The 17,832-nt window shown below is 38.8% G+C and overlaps 2 protein-coding genes across 13 annotated transcripts in view; one reads left to right on the top strand and one right to left on the bottom strand.

The window, feature by feature from the left end:
* TLR3 (toll like receptor 3) overlaps nt 1-17,832 on the bottom strand; it is a 507,043-nt gene that overhangs the window by 330,151 nt on the left and 159,060 nt on the right. The gene's annotated exons all lie outside the window — the stretch shown is intronic.
* Nucleotides 1-17,832, top strand: part of SORBS2 (sorbin and SH3 domain containing 2) — a 203,307-nt gene that overhangs the window by 141,385 nt on the left and 44,090 nt on the right. For 3 of the 8 annotated variants that reach the window (XM_059909527.1, XM_059909523.1, XM_059909528.1), the window contains 4 exons: nt 2,309-2,375; nt 3,085-3,129; nt 5,665-5,854; nt 8,308-8,422. In XM_059909527.1, coding sequence (XP_059765510.1) covers nt 2,309-2,375; nt 3,085-3,129; nt 5,665-5,854; nt 8,308-8,422 — 417 coding nt within the window. Of the gene's footprint in view, nt 1-2,308; nt 2,376-3,084; nt 3,130-5,664; nt 5,855-8,307; nt 8,423-15,907; nt 16,067-16,756; nt 16,841-17,832 lie in introns of all 8 variants that reach the window. The other 5 variants (XM_059909525.1, XM_059909521.1, XM_059909526.1 and 2 more) reach the window with 4 other exon arrangements.

The following is a 17,832-nucleotide window of genomic DNA, read 5'->3' as shown; positions in this document are numbered from 1 at the left end:
CCCTAGTTAATTTTTAAAATAATGTCTTGAACACTATACTCACTAACAAGTTATTATGGATAATGATAATTATCACCAAAAATGTAGAAAATATGTGTCTTTTCCCTTTTTGGAAATCTCTGCACGACAAATCAATGTAGAGTTCTGATGTTTTGTAAACTACAGGAGTGTAAAATTTCAGGTATATTCAGCCAAGTTATAGAAAACAACCAAATAGTGATTTACTAGTAGCTACTGTCCATGCAAAATCATTGTGAAGAACAAATACACAAGTAAGCTTCCTGAAATTTGAGTAGACTTCCGTTTACCTAATCTCAATGTTTGCCGTAACAACCTACATGGTGGCATTTATAAAAGGGACTTTAAGTGCTTAGAGGATTTCTTTTAGAAAGGGACATAGAGTTTTAGTATTCCCATTTACCAGTCTCACACTCCTCTTTGCCAACCAACTTGGGCATTTCCTGGCATCTCTGTGCTCACCATATAAAGCTAGCAGATGGCACAACAGAGATCCCGCCGGATATGTGCCCTCCAGCAAGTGAAGGAAAAACTCCTGTCTGTCAGGATGCATTGCCATATACAGCGATATAACTCACTTATTCAGCCTCCTCGTTGCCATTGGTTGTGTCCAGGTATGGCTGGGAAACATTTTTACACAAAGTTATGTCTTATTTTTTATTGCTAAAGACTGCAAAGGAATTAAAGCTTAATGAAAAAGAAATCCATCTTTTATGAAAATAAATGTCCCTTAAAGATACATGTTCATCTACTTTGTTTAACCCAGCAAATAACAGCTAGACTCTTGCTTTATCACTGCCTCTCCCACCAGCTCCCACCATTTGAGTATAAAGTCCACCAGTGATCCACTCAATATTTCCATTGTAGAAAGAGCCTAGAATGAGTGAAGAAGTGATTCCCAACAAAGTCAATTAGCCCTTGATGTTACTCTGTATTTGTGGTGATTACCAGAATCATATATTCTTAGAGATCAAAATAAGTCTAGATATAGCACAAAACCCTCAATTTCCAGATGGAAAACACGATGACCACATTGGAAAGAAAAATCAGGATATAAAATCTACACCAAAGCTCAGTCTAACAAATACAAGAATATTTTTGTGGCCTTCCTAACAGAATATCTTCTTTGAAGAGAACTGCCTCGAAAAATCTGTATATTTAGTCACTATATACAGAATGGTCAAGTTTCTTACCAGAATAACCCTGGAAGAGTTAAAATGAAGACACTCCAAGCAAAATCTTGAATTATGATTATAAAGGCATATGTCCACTTTCACAGGTATACGATTAGGTAGACTTCCATCCAATAACCTGGATTCATTCATTGTTTTATTCTGTAAATATCTGAGGTTCCCTACTGTTATGATTTATTGAACATTTCTTATCTTCTAGGCATTGTTCTAGGTCTTTTTGTATACACTGTCTCTTTCAATTTCCATAACCATTCTACGATGTGGATATAATTATTTCATCTTAGAGAAGAGAAAACTGAGGCCCTAAAAGGTTACCTCACTTGCCCAAATTCTTATTGCTTGGAAGTATTAAACAGTAATGAAAGGAACCAAGATTTGAATCTAGGTTGATCTGACATTAATCTCAGCTTTCCACTGCAGCCTACTGTTTATATTATGTCAAAAGCGGGGTGGATAAGGAGCTTCTGCTTTTAAGGAACTTACAGTTTAGCACAGCAAATGTTGCCAACATTTTATTATCACGTTAAAGAAATTTTGAAACAATATCTATATTTTGTGACTTGCTCTAGGACACTAGATTGTTTACTATAGTCAGTATTTTAGTAACTTAGACTAGTAAATACCAAATTTTTATTTCTCTAATTCTAAGCCGATGATCAGAATACAATTCGAGTCCAAAATATTCCCTAGTTAATTTTTAAAATAATGTCTTGAACAGTATACTAACAAGTTATTATGGATAATGATAATATCCATAATATCCAAAAGGAGCGAAGCAAACAATTACAACAGTATAACTTTTATTCAGTTAATTTTATATAAATAAGCTTGCACAAATATCAACTATCTAGGGCTGGGCACAGCTGTGACCTGGAAGAAATAGAACCATAGCGTATAACATTCCAACTCAGCCTCCACCCAAACAAAGGGTAATATATTTACAAATTGCATGTATCCCTGGATAAATTACTGATATGTCATCATGACATAGTAAAGAGTCAGAACAGAAATCTGTTATTTAAAAAGATAAAATATACAAAGAGGAACAATGTTTATTTGGAACCAGTTTTGTAACTGTTGGACATTTTCTTTTACAGACAGTTGACAGGCCAAAGGACTGGTACAAGACCATGTTTAAGCAAATCCACATGGTGCACAAGCCAGGTATGTAGTTCTGTTTTCTGGTCAGGTCCTTGTGGGCTGAAGGATGCATACTCGTTCGTGTAGTTTCGGTTCACACAGACTGTCAAGACCCCAGCAAACTTCATGGCCCTCCCTTCTTTTCAGCACTCCTCCTTATTCTTAGATCACCCCTCCACTCCCAGACACCTGCGCTCCTGCTTCACCCCTGAGCTGCCAGGAAGCCTCTTAGAAGGTGACCCTTGGAGTAGTGCCAGGGGCTCTGGCTTTATGCCTTCATCCTTCCCCATCCACAGTATAAACTGGCCTGGCGTATTATCTGCTTAAACGGACACATTATTCCTCTGTCCACGTGTATCTGCCCCATATCAAGACAGTGACTGTAGCTGGGTCTCACTGAGTTGACAAGGGATCTTTAAAGCACTTACTAAAGGAAATTCATGATCCAGAACAGGCGGAAAGGAGGAAGAGGGACTGATATCTGTATGCTGTGAAGTGGGCAGCAGAGCAAACCTTTACAGCCCAGAGAAGTCAATTTGCAAAGGCCCAGCAAAAAAAAAAAAAACAGAAAAAAAAAACCCCCCATAATATTTGAAAATTTAAAAATGGTTTTATGAACTAGGCAAAATGTGTTGGTTTTCTAACAAATCTGTTGTTTCTCTGAAGTTCTGCTATCTTGTTAGGATGTGGTGACCAATCTGTATTACCATAATATTTATGTTTCATTTTCTAGATGATGACACAGACATGTATAATACTCCTTATACATATAATGCAGGTAGGATGGGTTTGGTTTCCTTGCTTGGCATGAATACACTGTGCCCTCCCATGCTTGGAAGAACTTCCCAGTCACCTTTTTTTTACCACTCTGAGTGCACGATTTCAGTTTCTACAATTAGGAAGATGCTTTTTTTCTTTTCTCAGCATGTATAACGAAAGATTTGATCTTTTCTCATGGAAATGAGAACTAATACTATTTTATCTCCTTCATCCCCACTGTTAGTTTATTCTCGGCTTCAGGAATGTTTAACCAAAGTGTGAAGGACAGCAGGAAAGAACATACTGTAATAGGGGGTACAAAATAAGATAAAGATCTTCTTTTATCAGTAGAGAGAATGATTACAATTGCGTAAGATCTTTCTGATACAGTTCACCAAAAACAAGTCAAGCAAAGTATTTTGTGACCCTGTCCATGCTTTTGCTCCAAATGCAATCATTCATTGAAGGATTTTTAAACATCCCACTTTGCTGGACCACTTTTCTGACTCAGAGTTGCCAGCGGTCATAATGGAACAACTTCAATTCTGGGCATTTCCACTTGTACTTGAGTAAGTTGGTATCTTGTGAAGTGGTTAAGGGCTGGAGTGAGGGACCCCTAAAAAATGTTTCCATCATCTCTTTCTCCTAAATGTCACATCAGGGGACCCCACACGAGGCCGCCTGTCACTTCCCGGCCCCAGGCTCAGGACGATTGCACAGTGCCTGCTATTCCCTTCTGTAGAGCAGTCTCCGAGGCCCACGTCCCGTTCGGCAGCTGCAGCCTCCCATCAAGGTCCCCTTGCCAGCCACACCCCCAAGCTGGATGAGGTTGTCCCCTCCGTGAGGCCTGAAGGCCAGCACTCAGGCCTTTTCCCTGTTGAGGATTCTGCTACTAGTGTCCGACGACAAGTAGAGGGAAAAAAACAAGCAGAACAAGCTCAGCAAGCTGCAAGAATCTGGTTTTCAGTCCTCGCTCTTGCAGATGATAGCAGGTGGCCTGCTAAGATTCCCTCAACTTTTATTCCTGGTCTCAGGTTCTCCTAACTCCTCTCCTGTGTTTAGCTTGTTAAAATGCAAAATTCAACTGAGAAGATTTTAAAGATCTTCTTGGCTTTATTAAACGATTCATGAATCAGGCAGCATCCAATATAGCAGATAGAAAGGAGCTCTGAGGAGCTGAACAAAATGAAAGACTTTCAATAGGCAGAAGGGAGCAGGAACAAGGAAGTTAGACTAAGAAAAAAAGCGGGTGGGTTACTGCAAGGTCACTTTCCCCGAGGGGAGGGCAGGGGGCTGTTAGGCAGAGTATCTAACTCGTGCTGGCCAGGCCATTCCTGATGGACAGCTTTTAGATTCCATTTCTGGGAGACTCAAAACTGTAACTAAGTTAAGTCTCGGTTTGGTGCTGTGGGGCTTAGCACGAGCAACTCCATTTTGGGCCTGTTGTTTAGTTCTTAACAAGCGCTCAGGTTGAAGTCTGACCGTAGCACTGAGGCAAAACAAAACTGCAGACACTGTCTCATTTGTCATAGCCAATTTGCATGGACCTTCAGGAGAAGCAGATGAATGAAAATACACTTAGCTCAAAAGATTGAGGTGGCAGGAAATTCAGAATTTTTATAATTATTTTTCACATTGAAGTTTGCATCCATTAGAATTAGTAAATTGAACGGTAGTTACATATAAACTTGCAGAGCCCTTTAGAGTTTTACCATTTAATCAGTAGACAAAGCAACTCTGATTAGTCTCTTCCCCTCCTACTAACCTTACATCGTGCTGTTCTATGCCTTGCACTTTCTGCTGCTTTTTTTCCTCTGCCATCTCCACTGCCCTCTTCCCCGACCCACCCAAACCAATCCTTCAGGGCTCACTCTAGTGTCATCAGTTCTGTGATATCTTCTCCAACCAATCACCATCTTCTAAAATCTTTAATGCCTAAAATATGTTTTCCTCATGTGGCCTTTATCATATGCTACCAATTATTTTCAATCATAATTCTAATCATGTCTCTTTTCCCCAGATGTGCTATAAGCTTATTGAGAGTGGATGTTTCCTTATGCCTTGCACCGCATGTATTTAACTTGCTCAATATTTTGTTTGATTGCAATTAACATGTCAATTATCATATGCAAATCAGAGCTTTTAAAGTAATAGAAGATATTTGGAAACAGTTCTATTAAGTATTCTTAATCTTCTTCTAAAATCTTAACTACGTTATTAGTTTACATTATCCACGAGAAAATTTGCTAAGTATCTGTAAGTTTGTTTCTAGTACCAGTTGGAATTATTACTAATTCCATAATAACTGATGAGGATTCACTGTAACCAATGCTCGTGTATTCAATCCATTAATGAATTAATAATGATTAATAAATTAATAATATTAATAAATCAAGAGCATACCATCCAATGCATGCATTGTGAATATGTTTACCGATAATAATCTTGGTAAAATCATGGGATATTTTTGTGGGGTATAAGTAATGTAATGCACTTTCAACATGTTATTTGTTTCTGTTCTGTGTTTGTTTTGCTGTGCTGTGTTTCCTGATAGGCCTGTACAACTCACCCTACGGTGCTCAGTCACATCCTGCTGCCAAGACCCAGACCTACAGACCCCTCTCCAAAAGCCACTCCGACAACGGCACTGATGCCTTTAAGGATGCTTCCTCGCCTGTCCCTCCCCCGCACGTTCCTCCTCCAGTCCCACCACTTCGACCAAGAGATCGGTCTTCAACAGAAAAGTAAGGCATTTTCCCCTGAAGTGTCCTGTATTTAGCTTAGGATAAAAATAAGCCCACAGGGCATTCAGCAGAAGAATCAGTGCTTACCTTTCTGAGACAGTATATGTATAGTCTTATAAAGGTGCCATGTTCACCTCCTCTATCAAGAGTGTAGTGAACACTTTCACAATATTGGTTCCTAATACCATGGTCACCTGAGTTCGACTTGAAGTAACTGAGCGTCATCTCCACTCTTTGATCAATAAATGCATATGAGACAAATAAATAGAAATAATTGACACACACTCCCTTTGGCACAGCAGGTCAGAGACTATGCAGTTAATTTTCAGTTTCCTCAGATTTGAAATGTTAGGACTATTAATGATTTAAAATTGCCCCTCTGATCACAAAAGTATCTTTTTGAAAACAGAAAAGGTTATTCGTAAATCATAAGTAAGGCATTAGTTGATGTGTCTAGCTGTGACTCATTTCCACACACTAACTTTAATTTCCCCACTGAAATATTTTTATAGAAACTATTCAAACAAAAATAAAAATTTATAAACACACTTCTATTGGGCCATTTTTATTAGGATAATGACTAATAGTACTACTTATAGGTAACCTTCATTGAGACCTCACTATGAGCCACTAATCTAAGCACTTTTCCTGTATTATATCACTTAATTCTGAGAACAACCCAATGAGATATGTTCTATTTTAAACCCATTTTAGAGAGAGGAAAAAAAAAAAAAAAAAGCTGTGGTTTTGAAAATTAAAGTAAGTTGCTCAGCTCATGCAGCTAGTATGTCCAAGCCAGGATTCACACTCAGCTCTAACTAAAGCCATAGCTCATGCTATACCAGCAATAATAAATAAGAATATAAGAATTATTCAGTATTAATATGGTTATTAAGCATCCATCTATCATACCCATCCCAGAAATATTATATTCAACACCCTACTGTACCATTAAAAGTAACTGATGATCATATAGGGTATAAGATACCACAAAGATAGACATACATTATGTGTGTAGAGTTCTCATTTTAATGCCCGTCTCCTCATGATGATTATATGTTTATAGGTTTTATGTCTTAAATTTGAGAAATAATTGTCTAGACACAAAATGCTATCTCTGCCATAAAAAAAGAACCAAAATGAACTCAGATTTAAATGTATTTTGTCCTATATGTCTAGTAAAAATAAATCTTTCATTGAGAAACATGATAATCCCTTAAAATTTTCTAGAATGTTTTCATATACATTGTCTTATGTGACGCTCAAAGTACGTCTGCTGAATATTACTCATCAATTTACTAGAAAGCCAGGACCTGCCTGCCCCTAATTCTCCTGTCTTGTAGAAACTTCTATTTCCAACATGCATGGAGTCAGAATTTCATCCCACTCTATGGGTCAGAACTACCCCCACCATGGGACTTTCCTGGTGGTCCAGTGGCTAAGACTCTGAGCTCCCAATGCAGGGGGCCCGGGTTCAATCCCCGGTCGGGGAACTAGATCCCACGTGCGTAGCTAAGAAGTTCACATGCCACAACTAAAGATCCTGCATGCTGCAACAAAGATCCCTCACAGGTAACAAAGATCCCGCATGCCACAACTAAGACCCGACGCAGCCAAATAAATAAAAAAATATTTTTTTTTTAAAAAGGAAAAAAACAAAAGAATTGCCTCCATCTACAGTCAGAAAATCCTTCTTCCTCAAATGTGATCCTCCCAAAGGAAGACGTCTTCAGCCTCAGCTACCTAGAAAAGCTTTACTTTTGAAGTCCCTCTTTGCCTGCCTCTTGAAGGATATTAGTTCAGGAAAAAGAGCTGATTCCAGGGTCTCCTATGCGATGGAATAGATGCCAGCCTCTGGTTTTTCAAGGGTAAAACCATGGAGGGTCTCCACTGCCATACAACTTGCTCTTATGGATGGCAACCCAAGTGATACTTTTGCACTTTTCACAGACAAACTATGATGCCACTTGCAAGATAAACAAGATCAAACATGACGTGTACATTACTCCTTGTCACTTCGGATCAAGGACGCCAGGTCACAGAGTGATGGGATAAACTCACACAACTTAATGGAGCATAACCGCCGCTTCCTCTAAACACAAAAATACACAGCTGCCATTTGTGACCCCAGAGTTCACTAGCAGATAACTGGCTGCATTTCTATCAATACAAACCCCTCGTGTGAGTTATTGAGCCAGCAGGAGGATAGTCCTTGTACGAAAAAAAAGTAGAGGAAAATATAATAGGAAATCAAAGAAATGGCTTTCTTTAAATCATTTATGAAAAACAGAACACAAATGTGGTATTTTTTTGCATATTAACATTTTATCCTGAGACGCTTTAAAAAAAAGTCTATACTAAAATTAGCTTTGAAAACAGATAATCAGTGGTTTTATACAACGGTTTTAAGCGTAGAGAATTATTTTAATATGTAATTTGTTGTTGATTTCTAGGCATGACTGGGACCCTCCAGACAGAAAAGTGGACACAAGGAAATTTCGTTCTGAGCCAAGGAGTATTTTTGAATATGAACCTGGGAAGTCATCCATTCTGCAGCATGAAAGACCAGTAAGCATTTGTCATTAAACAGAACGCCAGTTCTCTAGGTTTCCTGGGTTCCCAAATAAACCTGAATTTCATACCGTTTAGCAATTTTTTAACCACAAAGGTAATTTATTTATTTGGCATTATTTAGAAATCATGTTTATTTTGTATCATGATTTGTGTATCTTATCTCAGAATTAAAGATACAGTCTCTAATATATTGTCCCTACTCACCAAATATAGGACTCATTCTCATGTAACTATAAATGTGCCTAATCGTGATCCTGAGTTTAATTTTTTTAAAAAGAAAAAGCACAACTCTCAAATGCAACACTGAATTGCCAGTCTCCATTGCTAATGAGAACAATCCTTCATTCTCTCTGATACAAATGGACCAGGCAGTTCCATCCCTTGGTTTCCATTTTGGTTTCTTAATATTTCTTTGGCTTAAAGGGAAATTTTCCAAATGTCCTTTGTTATAACAAGTTGTTTTAATTGATTCTTATTAAATCTCCCTCAGGTTACCAAGCCTCAAGTTTCCTGACTGATTGTCAATCTAATGGATCAAGATTATATTTAACTTTGCAGTATTTTTTCCACTTATATATTTTAATTACATGCAAAGGAAAAGACATAAAAAGTTGAAAATAACCACTTGCCTCCTCAAAGTACAATTGAACAAATAGGCTCTTCCTTGGCCCTCTTTTGTTTTGATTCCCCCAGTCCTCGCTTTCCCTCCTAGATCAATGCCTTCAGGATCTCTTTGAAATTCTATAATTCCTCTGCATCCCCTCTATCAAAACCTGCTTCTGGTTGCAATTTGCTCGTCTTTGTCTTAAAAGAATTTTAGGTGTCAGTGAACAGGAAAAAGAGAGTTTTCTTTGTTAGTGCCTTTAAGAGTATCCAAGAAACCACAGTATTATATATAACATAAGGCCAGCCCTGAAATTTGATTAGAAACCATTGCTCACCACACCCAATATGAGTGTCCTTGATTTAGTTTTTGAAACCCTGTATTTATGGTTATGTTCTTGAGAAACATGTTCAAAAACCTTATAATCACATAATTCATACAGGATATTTTTCTAAGCCTTCTTTGCCTTTCTTCAAATAACTCATATCTTTTAGAGTAACAGGACTTTACCAGAAAAACTGAAAGAAAAAAAAGGAACACCACCGAACTGCAAGTTCCATTGCAAACATATAACCCATTCACTAAGTTATATGACTGAATATCATGACCTTTGAAATTTCTAGGATAAGAACTGAGTGAACCATGATATCGCCATTGCATAAAATTTAAAATAGCAAAATAATCATGCAAAATAATGAGTCTCAGATTTAAATGTAAATAACGAAACATTAACGATCATTCTAACAATGTCTGAGACTCTTAGGATGCTGGGGGTTGTAACTGTCCTGGAATGCTTTTGTAGCTGTGATGTCAGGAAACAGGATTGATTTTGGAAGCAATCCCGTCAGGATATTTCTAGTATTTACTCATGCAGCAAAACCTGTGAAGCCCCACCTATGTGCCAGGCATCGTACTACGTGTGAGGGACACGGCAGTGAGCGAGACATAGTCTTTACCTCAAGGAACTTGGAGTCTATCATTTAATCAATATGCAAAGTAGCGCCACATTTGTGAGAAGTAGACCATCTCCTGTATGGTTAAAACGGAGACACACCAAATGAATTCGCCCCATCAGGAGCTTATTCACAGGCCCTGTCATTGTGACAGAAATTTCCACTTTACCCATGTCTTTGGGTTAAAGCTTTGAAGGCTCCCGGTTTAAAAATAGCAATAATAATAACAGCAGCAATAGCAGTAGTCGTAGCTCCTTATTGAGCACTTACTTATGCATCAGGCCTTGTAATTAGTAATTTATGCCTTATATCATATAATGATCCCAACAACCCTATGAAGTAGATGTATGGAATTCCCGTTTTACAGATAGAGAGGCTGAGCACATATTAAGTAACCTTGCTCAGGTTCCCGTGGCTGGTGAGTGCTGGACCTGGAAGTTGAGCCCAGGCAGACTCATGCCTGGTGCACTTAATCACCACCATACTGCTGCACATCCCGGATTAGCTAAATCGGAAACACATTTAGCTGGTAGTCATTATCACCTTAATTAGAGTATTTCATTATTTAATTATTTTGCAGTGTAAGTTAATTTGTTCATTTATAATAAATTAGTGTACTGGATTTATTTTACCAGCAACCTGGGCCCTGAGAAGTTAGGACACAAGACCTGTATACTTAACTAGCTCTAAGAAGAATGGAAAGATCTGGAATGTGGGTATGGCTGAAGATTTGGGTACGGATGGGTCTCTGCTGCCACAGGAAAGGAGCAGTGGAAGGAACCTAGGAACTTGGAAGGAAATGAAAATGGATATTTTATGAAGAAATGGAAAGAACCAAAATGTTTATCCCTCCTAAACAATTTTGCTGAGGGCCAGCCTTATGCAAAATGATTTGAGCTAATCATCTGCATCATTTTGGCCAGGTTTTTATTATAGGACTCGACTATTACCTTTTTCTTTTCATCAACCCTGAATCCATTCCAGGTGCCTCTCTAAATCAGAAAAACAAAAACAAAGGGCTCAGGGCATGGTGCTTTTGCAGAGAGTGGCTATATCTTGATAGAGTTTACGTAAGATTCGAGAGTGTCTTGGACACACACAAGAGAGAGGATAGAGAGCAGGTTTGCTAAATACGAGTGATGGGACAGCATGTGGACAACACGTAAGGACCGCAAGATTTAGGCACTCTCATGTCTTTTTCCTCCAAGACGGTTTGTGAGCATTCCTTTACTCTTTTCATCTTAAATGTCTGTAAATTATACACCACAGCTGGGTTATTCTCTGTTGTTCTTTTGAATTCCGAGTTGACGCCATTGTCTGCCCAGTTTTCCCAAGTGTCATCTTGGATTCGCCTCTCCCCAACCATCTCAAAGTCCTGCCTCCCAGGAGAAATGCCACGGCCACTCCTCTCTTCTGGTCCACAATTGTCCATTGCCTATGTTAGAATGACAGCCACTAACTCTTTTCCCTAATTCTCCAATCTAGTCTCCACACCACAGCTAGGGCAATCTTAGAAAACCTCCTGCTCAAAACTTTCTCCCAGCTCTCAAGTGTCCTTAGAGCAAAATCCAAGTTCCTTAATGTAATATACAAAAAACCTTGTGGTTTGGCCCCCACTGACCTCTCCAGCCTCAAGTAACTTCCTGCCCTTCCTGCTTCACTCACCATGTTCCAGCTCTACAGAGAGCTGTCAATCTTCCCCCCCTGGACCTTTGCACAGGCTGTCTCTCTGCCAGGAATGCTCTCTCCACCGCCTCTTTCTTCCTGTGGAAAATCCCATCTCCTCCTCGGCCTGTCTCACTTCCCCCAGGGCACCATCCCGACTACTGGACACTAGGGGCCAAGCTTCTCCTGCTGTGAGCCCCCCTACAGCACACTGCATTACCCCTCACAACCCTGAATTGTAATGGCCTGTTTACTTGTCTGTGTCCCTCACTAGACTTTAAGCTCCTTGAAGGCAGGGACCCCGTCTGGTGCACCAGTCGAATCCCCAGCACCTAGCGCAATGCCTGGCACATGGTAGGTGTTCAGTGAATACACACTGAATTAATAGTAAGGGAATGAGTATAGGTTTTACCCTTGCAGTTAGTGGGTAAAGTTGGTGGGACCTAATCCTTGTTCTGTTGCTAATCTATGAAGTCTGTACATTTCTAGTGACAAAAGGCACCATGGGTCTCCGTCAAAGCACACACGAGGGATTCCACACACTGCTGTTAGTAACTGTGGTTCCCGAATTCCATGATTCCCTAGCGTACAAAGGGGGTAGAGGAAGAGAAGTCCTCCCCCGACCCTGGCCAAAAGGATCCTCCTCTTCCTTAGAAATCAATGGAATATGCATTTATATTCTTTAACAGGAAAGTAAAAATGAATACAATTTTTGAAGTGCCTAGATGCTCATTTGACTATAAATTTAGAAATGATGACTAAATGGGCCAAATGTTTGATCTAGAAAAATACTTTGCCATCACCAGGAATTTATCTTAAACTGATTTCAACTGCAATTTATTCCATGAGACAATCATGCAAACTCTCTGCTTGGATTATATTAATAAAATTCTACATCCCATCTGGGTTGGATATGTTTATAGGTGAACCACATTAAAATAAAATAATATAAATTCAATTAAGCACTTATTTAGGACAACTTTATGCTTGAAAATAGAAAATAAGGGGGAGATGTTATCTTTCTCAACAATAACTAAACCTGCACATAATGGTAAAAGTGAAAGAAAAAGCATTGAAAACACAGGGCAGAGTTGAAATGCAATTTAAAGCCTCAGTAAACTTAAGCTTCTTTAGCAGTGAAGACTGTCACTTAAAGCTTAAGCTATAAAAATTCTGAGACTTTCATCTGTTGGTTTGAACCATAAAAAATTATCCCAATGTGTAGAGCTAACTAACAATGTGTAGAGCACTTACTGTGGTATCTCAATAAATATAAAACATAGTAGCCAATGTCATTAAGGCTTAAAAGTCTAATGAGCATAAGTTATAAAGGACCAAATGATGTTGGCAATTTTTCTGTTCGGAACGGCACATAGAAATCCCATGCCCGCAATAAGAATTCTGAGAACAGTAGAATTTTTGTAACCTGAAAAGCAACAAAATGCTTTTAAACTGTAGAAAACAAAACTTCAAAAATAGGTTACCTTTAAATAAGAATTGTGTGTGATTTATAATTTTAGGTTTTCTTACTTCCTCTTGAGCTCATGACCAGTGTTCGTTGTAAGCCCATGTGTGCTGAGTTTTTCAAAATGAAAAGAGATCAAAAGAGGGTAGAAAGAGGCGCAGCAGTATCTCTGCTCTTTTGTTGTCTTTTATGAGCATGATCATGCTTCCTAAATGAGTTTCTGAATGTTAACATTCATGTTGAACGGCTAAAAATCTTTCAAGTCACTTATGGAAAGTGCTGATTTAGTGAGATCATTAGTATGTCTGTCTGTCGGCTGACCATCTGAATGTATATCACTGACTTTTGTGAGGCCTCTGTGTACCTTAGAGTGACTCAAGATTGCTACATAATACATTTAATTGTTGCCTGACTAAAGGGATTCAAAAGGTCAACTGCAGCATAGAGAAAATTCTAGTTCTGCCACTTAACCATTTCTTTACCATCGATCGAGGCTCTGCTCAAGCATGTGCCTTTCATTACATTCCAAAGTTATGGATAATTACCAATTATCCTTGCGGGGGTTTTCTCTTCTAATTTCTATTGGCATGAATTCTAGACAGTTGCCCATTGAGGTGATAAATTGAAGTTTTAATCTACAAAATCGTAATTCATGGGAAGTTGCCATTCCAAGGTAGGGTGCAAGATGGTAGATATTCTGCTCCCTTTTCCATAGTCTATCATAGAAATAGATTTCTATAAATCAGGATTTAGTATATTTGTTTGTTGTATCTATTTTTTAAGGTGGAAATCAAAGTAAAGTTGTAACCAAATATACTTATTTGTCTAGTAAATTTGCTGCCCTCTACTGTTCAAAATGTTTTTTAAACAAATGTTTCCTCTAAGAGAAGTTTCTATCTCCCCTTAGCAAAATAAAGTACTGTACATGAAAACAGAGATTATAAAATCAAGAATTAATAATATTATTAAGGATATAACATTAGAAACAGTGAGATTTGAAAAATCCAAAGATTAGTTTTCCTGTGGAAGCAGTCCTGGGTCTCTACAGACAGAACAAAATTACTGGAAAATTCTCTCTAGTGTCAACTACCTTAAATATCAGCTCCAGCCAAACTATTCCACAAAATACCTACATACTGCAGCTATAATCTAAATGATAATTGGAGAAAAACAGTATTTCAGTACTATCAGAATCTCAATTACTATTTTTGCACTATTGAATCAGAGATAAATTGAAACAAATTTTTTAATTAAACAGAAAATGGTAAATTAATTACCAGAATATTTTCTATCAATTTCACTGTTACTTCTGAAATGTAAACCAAATATAATGTTGACTAAGTAAGAGAATATATCTCAAAATTTCTGCAACATTTCTCATAGTAATTATACGATGTTCTCCATAACATTATAACAGTAAAGGAGAATAATACTTTAAAAGAAAGAACAGAACAATCTCAATACTGTGCTTGTCCAGACACAGGCTTTGTGACACCACCATAACTGTTATCATAGTCTGTTTTTAATCTCCTAGCACTCCACGGTAAACATGTCACAGGGTTATTACATGGTCTTTATCATTATGGTCACCACATATTCTGGATACCATAGGCCCTTTCACTCTTGTGTTATGATGTCTCAAACTTTTCTATCACTGCCTGTAACTACTATTATAATCTCATAAAATATTGAAATAAAAAGCACATCTCTAAAAAGGCTTTGGATATAATTGATTATTAAATACAGACTGTGTTATTAACAAAACTATTGGGAATGCAACAGGCCAACAAAACACTCGGACAAACTAATGTCAAATAATGGCTTTTGTTTGAATATGGCATATCTCAAAGCACCCAATATCACAAGTTTGTAGAGCATTTCTCCTGGAACTGAGATGTAGTTACTCCATGGAGGTCCTTGAGTTCTTTAGAAACTGGAAGGGAATGATACGAATCTGCTTTGAGGCCATGAGCACATCATATATCTCCTGGAATGTGTCCTCTCCTGGCCCAGGTGAATGGCTTTTAGAGAACTGGAGTTTTTTTATTTTTCCCCTGACTTAAAATATTACTATCCAGTTGTTCCATGCTTAATTAGAGTCATGTAATAAATTCTCAAAGAAGTCATAACCCATATGTAGTACTTTAAGCATCCCTTTTTAATGTAAAATCAATGGCCTGAATGAATCTGGTCAGGCATGTATTATTTAAAAGCATTAAGGATATCACTGGGTAAAATAAATGCTCTGTCTTTTTTTCTATTATTAAAGCATATATATAATATGTATATATTTTCTCAACCTGCTTACATTAACAGTCCTAGGTTTTGTATCTTAAATATGACATTCAGAAACCAGTGGAGGGGTGTAAGTCAATTACAAAAAAAAAAAAAAAATTTTTTTTTAAATTTTTCTGTAAAGTCTTAACCAAACCAGGGTGGGATTTTCTCCCTCTCTCTTCCCCAACCTTGACCGACCACAGTAATATGAAAAACCTAACCCCACCCAGGTCCATTTCTCTAGCTCACGGGGGACAGGTAGAAGGTGATACTCAGGGTATCTCATAAAACGTGGCCTTTCTTCACTTTGTGAAGGTTCCTTGTCTTCACGCCTTTTCAGTGATCCGGGCCATTCCTAAATTATCTGAGACCCCGGGGACATTTTACTTTTCCTGAACGTTTCCTCCTGCCTCACCTAAGGCAGGACACAAAGTGCTGCTAGCTGGTGTCCTCTTGGTCCCATCGAGAACCTCCATCTAATGAAGCAGTTTTTCCTTCACCCCTTTTTCTTACAGCCCCCTCTCCCAACCACTCCGACACCTGTTCCAAGGGACCCTGGCCGGAAGCCTATTTCTATGTCACCATATGGAGAAGTAACTGGTAGCCCCTCCCCTCCGCCCAGGACCAGCATTCCCACACCAAGCGCGTGCACCCCGGCTCTCTCTCCCATCTGGGTGAGCTCCTTCCTTCTTTAACTTACCTCATGCCGTCGGGAAGTCAGGCGCAGCCCTGGCTCCTCAGAGGCTAAGAAGATGATCAGAGGCTGGCTACTCACAATCACTCCCACTTCGCTGCCCTTTTCTTTCTCACCGAGACCCCGGGTTCTTCATGCCAAACAACCCGCTAACAGTCTCCCAGCGCTTCTCACTCCTCCCCCACCTTGTATCTCTTCCCACGTTACCCCTTGCCTTCCCCAGGCTCTCCAAGTGCCTGCACCTGAGCGAACTGTCTGCTGACTCCAGGCTTACACGCTGGGACCAATGAGGGCGGGGGCGATGGAGTGACTCGCCCAGAAGAGCTACTTGGTGACTGAGTTGAGCCTGTTTTAATATCCTGCTGTGCTATCAATGCTCAATCTCACTGTCACAGAGAGTTTGTCATAGTTTATGCATCAAGCTAAGGAGAAAACTAGAAATGATGGCGGAGAAAATAACTAGGGGCCTAAGTGATGCCATCAAAGCTCATCTTCATATCCTAATTTTGCCCATTTTACTTTACTTCCTTTGTTCTCTCTGGCTGAGATTTGTTGGGTGAGAGTTGATGCATGTTTGTGTGCGAATGTGTGTGTTTTTCATGCCTCACAGCGTTGCCCTCACTTAGCTCAGTGTGACTTTTCCTTCCCTTTTCCTTCACATCTGCTCCAGACTGATCGCATAAATCCAGATGACATAGATTTAGAAAATGAGCCCTGGTATAAATTCTTTTCAGAACTGGAGTTTGGACGCCCGGTAAGTGAGGCTAGACTGTTAATATAAAACGATTAGGAGAATGTTGTTTGATTTATAAAACGTACCGTTATCAGAAGAGATAGGTGTCATTTAGAGAATGAAAGCTGAATACTATATACAACAAAAATACTCTGAAAAAAGTATATTCTACACACACAAATTTGGTACAGCTTAGCCCGCATTCACTTCTCTACCAAACATTTAAACATGTCAGACACTTCCTATATAGTTTTTCTTTCCCACCAAATCATGCATTAGATTATTTAATATCTGATTGATTACAGATTCAAAATGTTGAGATAGTATCTGTCCTAGAATAGTCAGACAATTATTACAGATTTATAGAAGATTTGTATTTGTTTATAGTCCACTTGGATCTAGCTCAATCAGAAAAGCACTGTGAAACTTAAAATAATAAAAATTACTATTATGATAGCTCCTATTTGCTGAGGAATCACCAAGCACCTGGAGAGGGCTGGGTTCCATACTAATGATCTGAGTCCTCACAATGTCTCTCCAGTAAGAAGCCGGAGGCCAGAGGGGTTAAGTAATTTGCCCAAGAGAGTTAAGTGGCAGAGTCAGAAGTTAAACTCAGACCTATCAAAAAAACAAAAACAAACAAAAACTTCTGGCAAATCCCCACTATAATATACTGCCAGAATATCCCCACCATAAAATGTCTCATTTGCTCTTAGGGATATAAGGAAAAGGAAAAACAAGGAAACCCTGTGGACCTTGATTTCTCCTCCTGCTACTGAAAACCACCACGACTCCTCTAGTCCCCCAGACCTCCACCAAAGGTGGATCTTACGAGAACTGCTTAATCTGTTTGGGATAAAGCATCAACCCAAGCTTCAAATAACAATTTCCTTTATTAACTCGAGTTTTACTGGGGAACTGCAGCTGCCGACACAGTGCATTTGATGTCTGTCAGTTACATAGTTTTTATACTCTCACTGGTGTTTCTGAATTTTAAACACTTAACATACCGA

This window comes from Balaenoptera ricei, chromosome 21, assembly GCF_028023285.1.
Source record: "Balaenoptera ricei isolate mBalRic1 chromosome 21, mBalRic1.hap2, whole genome shotgun sequence".
In the NCBI taxonomy this organism is placed as follows: Eukaryota; Metazoa; Chordata; class Mammalia; order Artiodactyla; family Balaenopteridae; genus Balaenoptera; species Balaenoptera ricei.
This window is presented reverse-complemented; position numbering and strand designations above follow the sequence as displayed.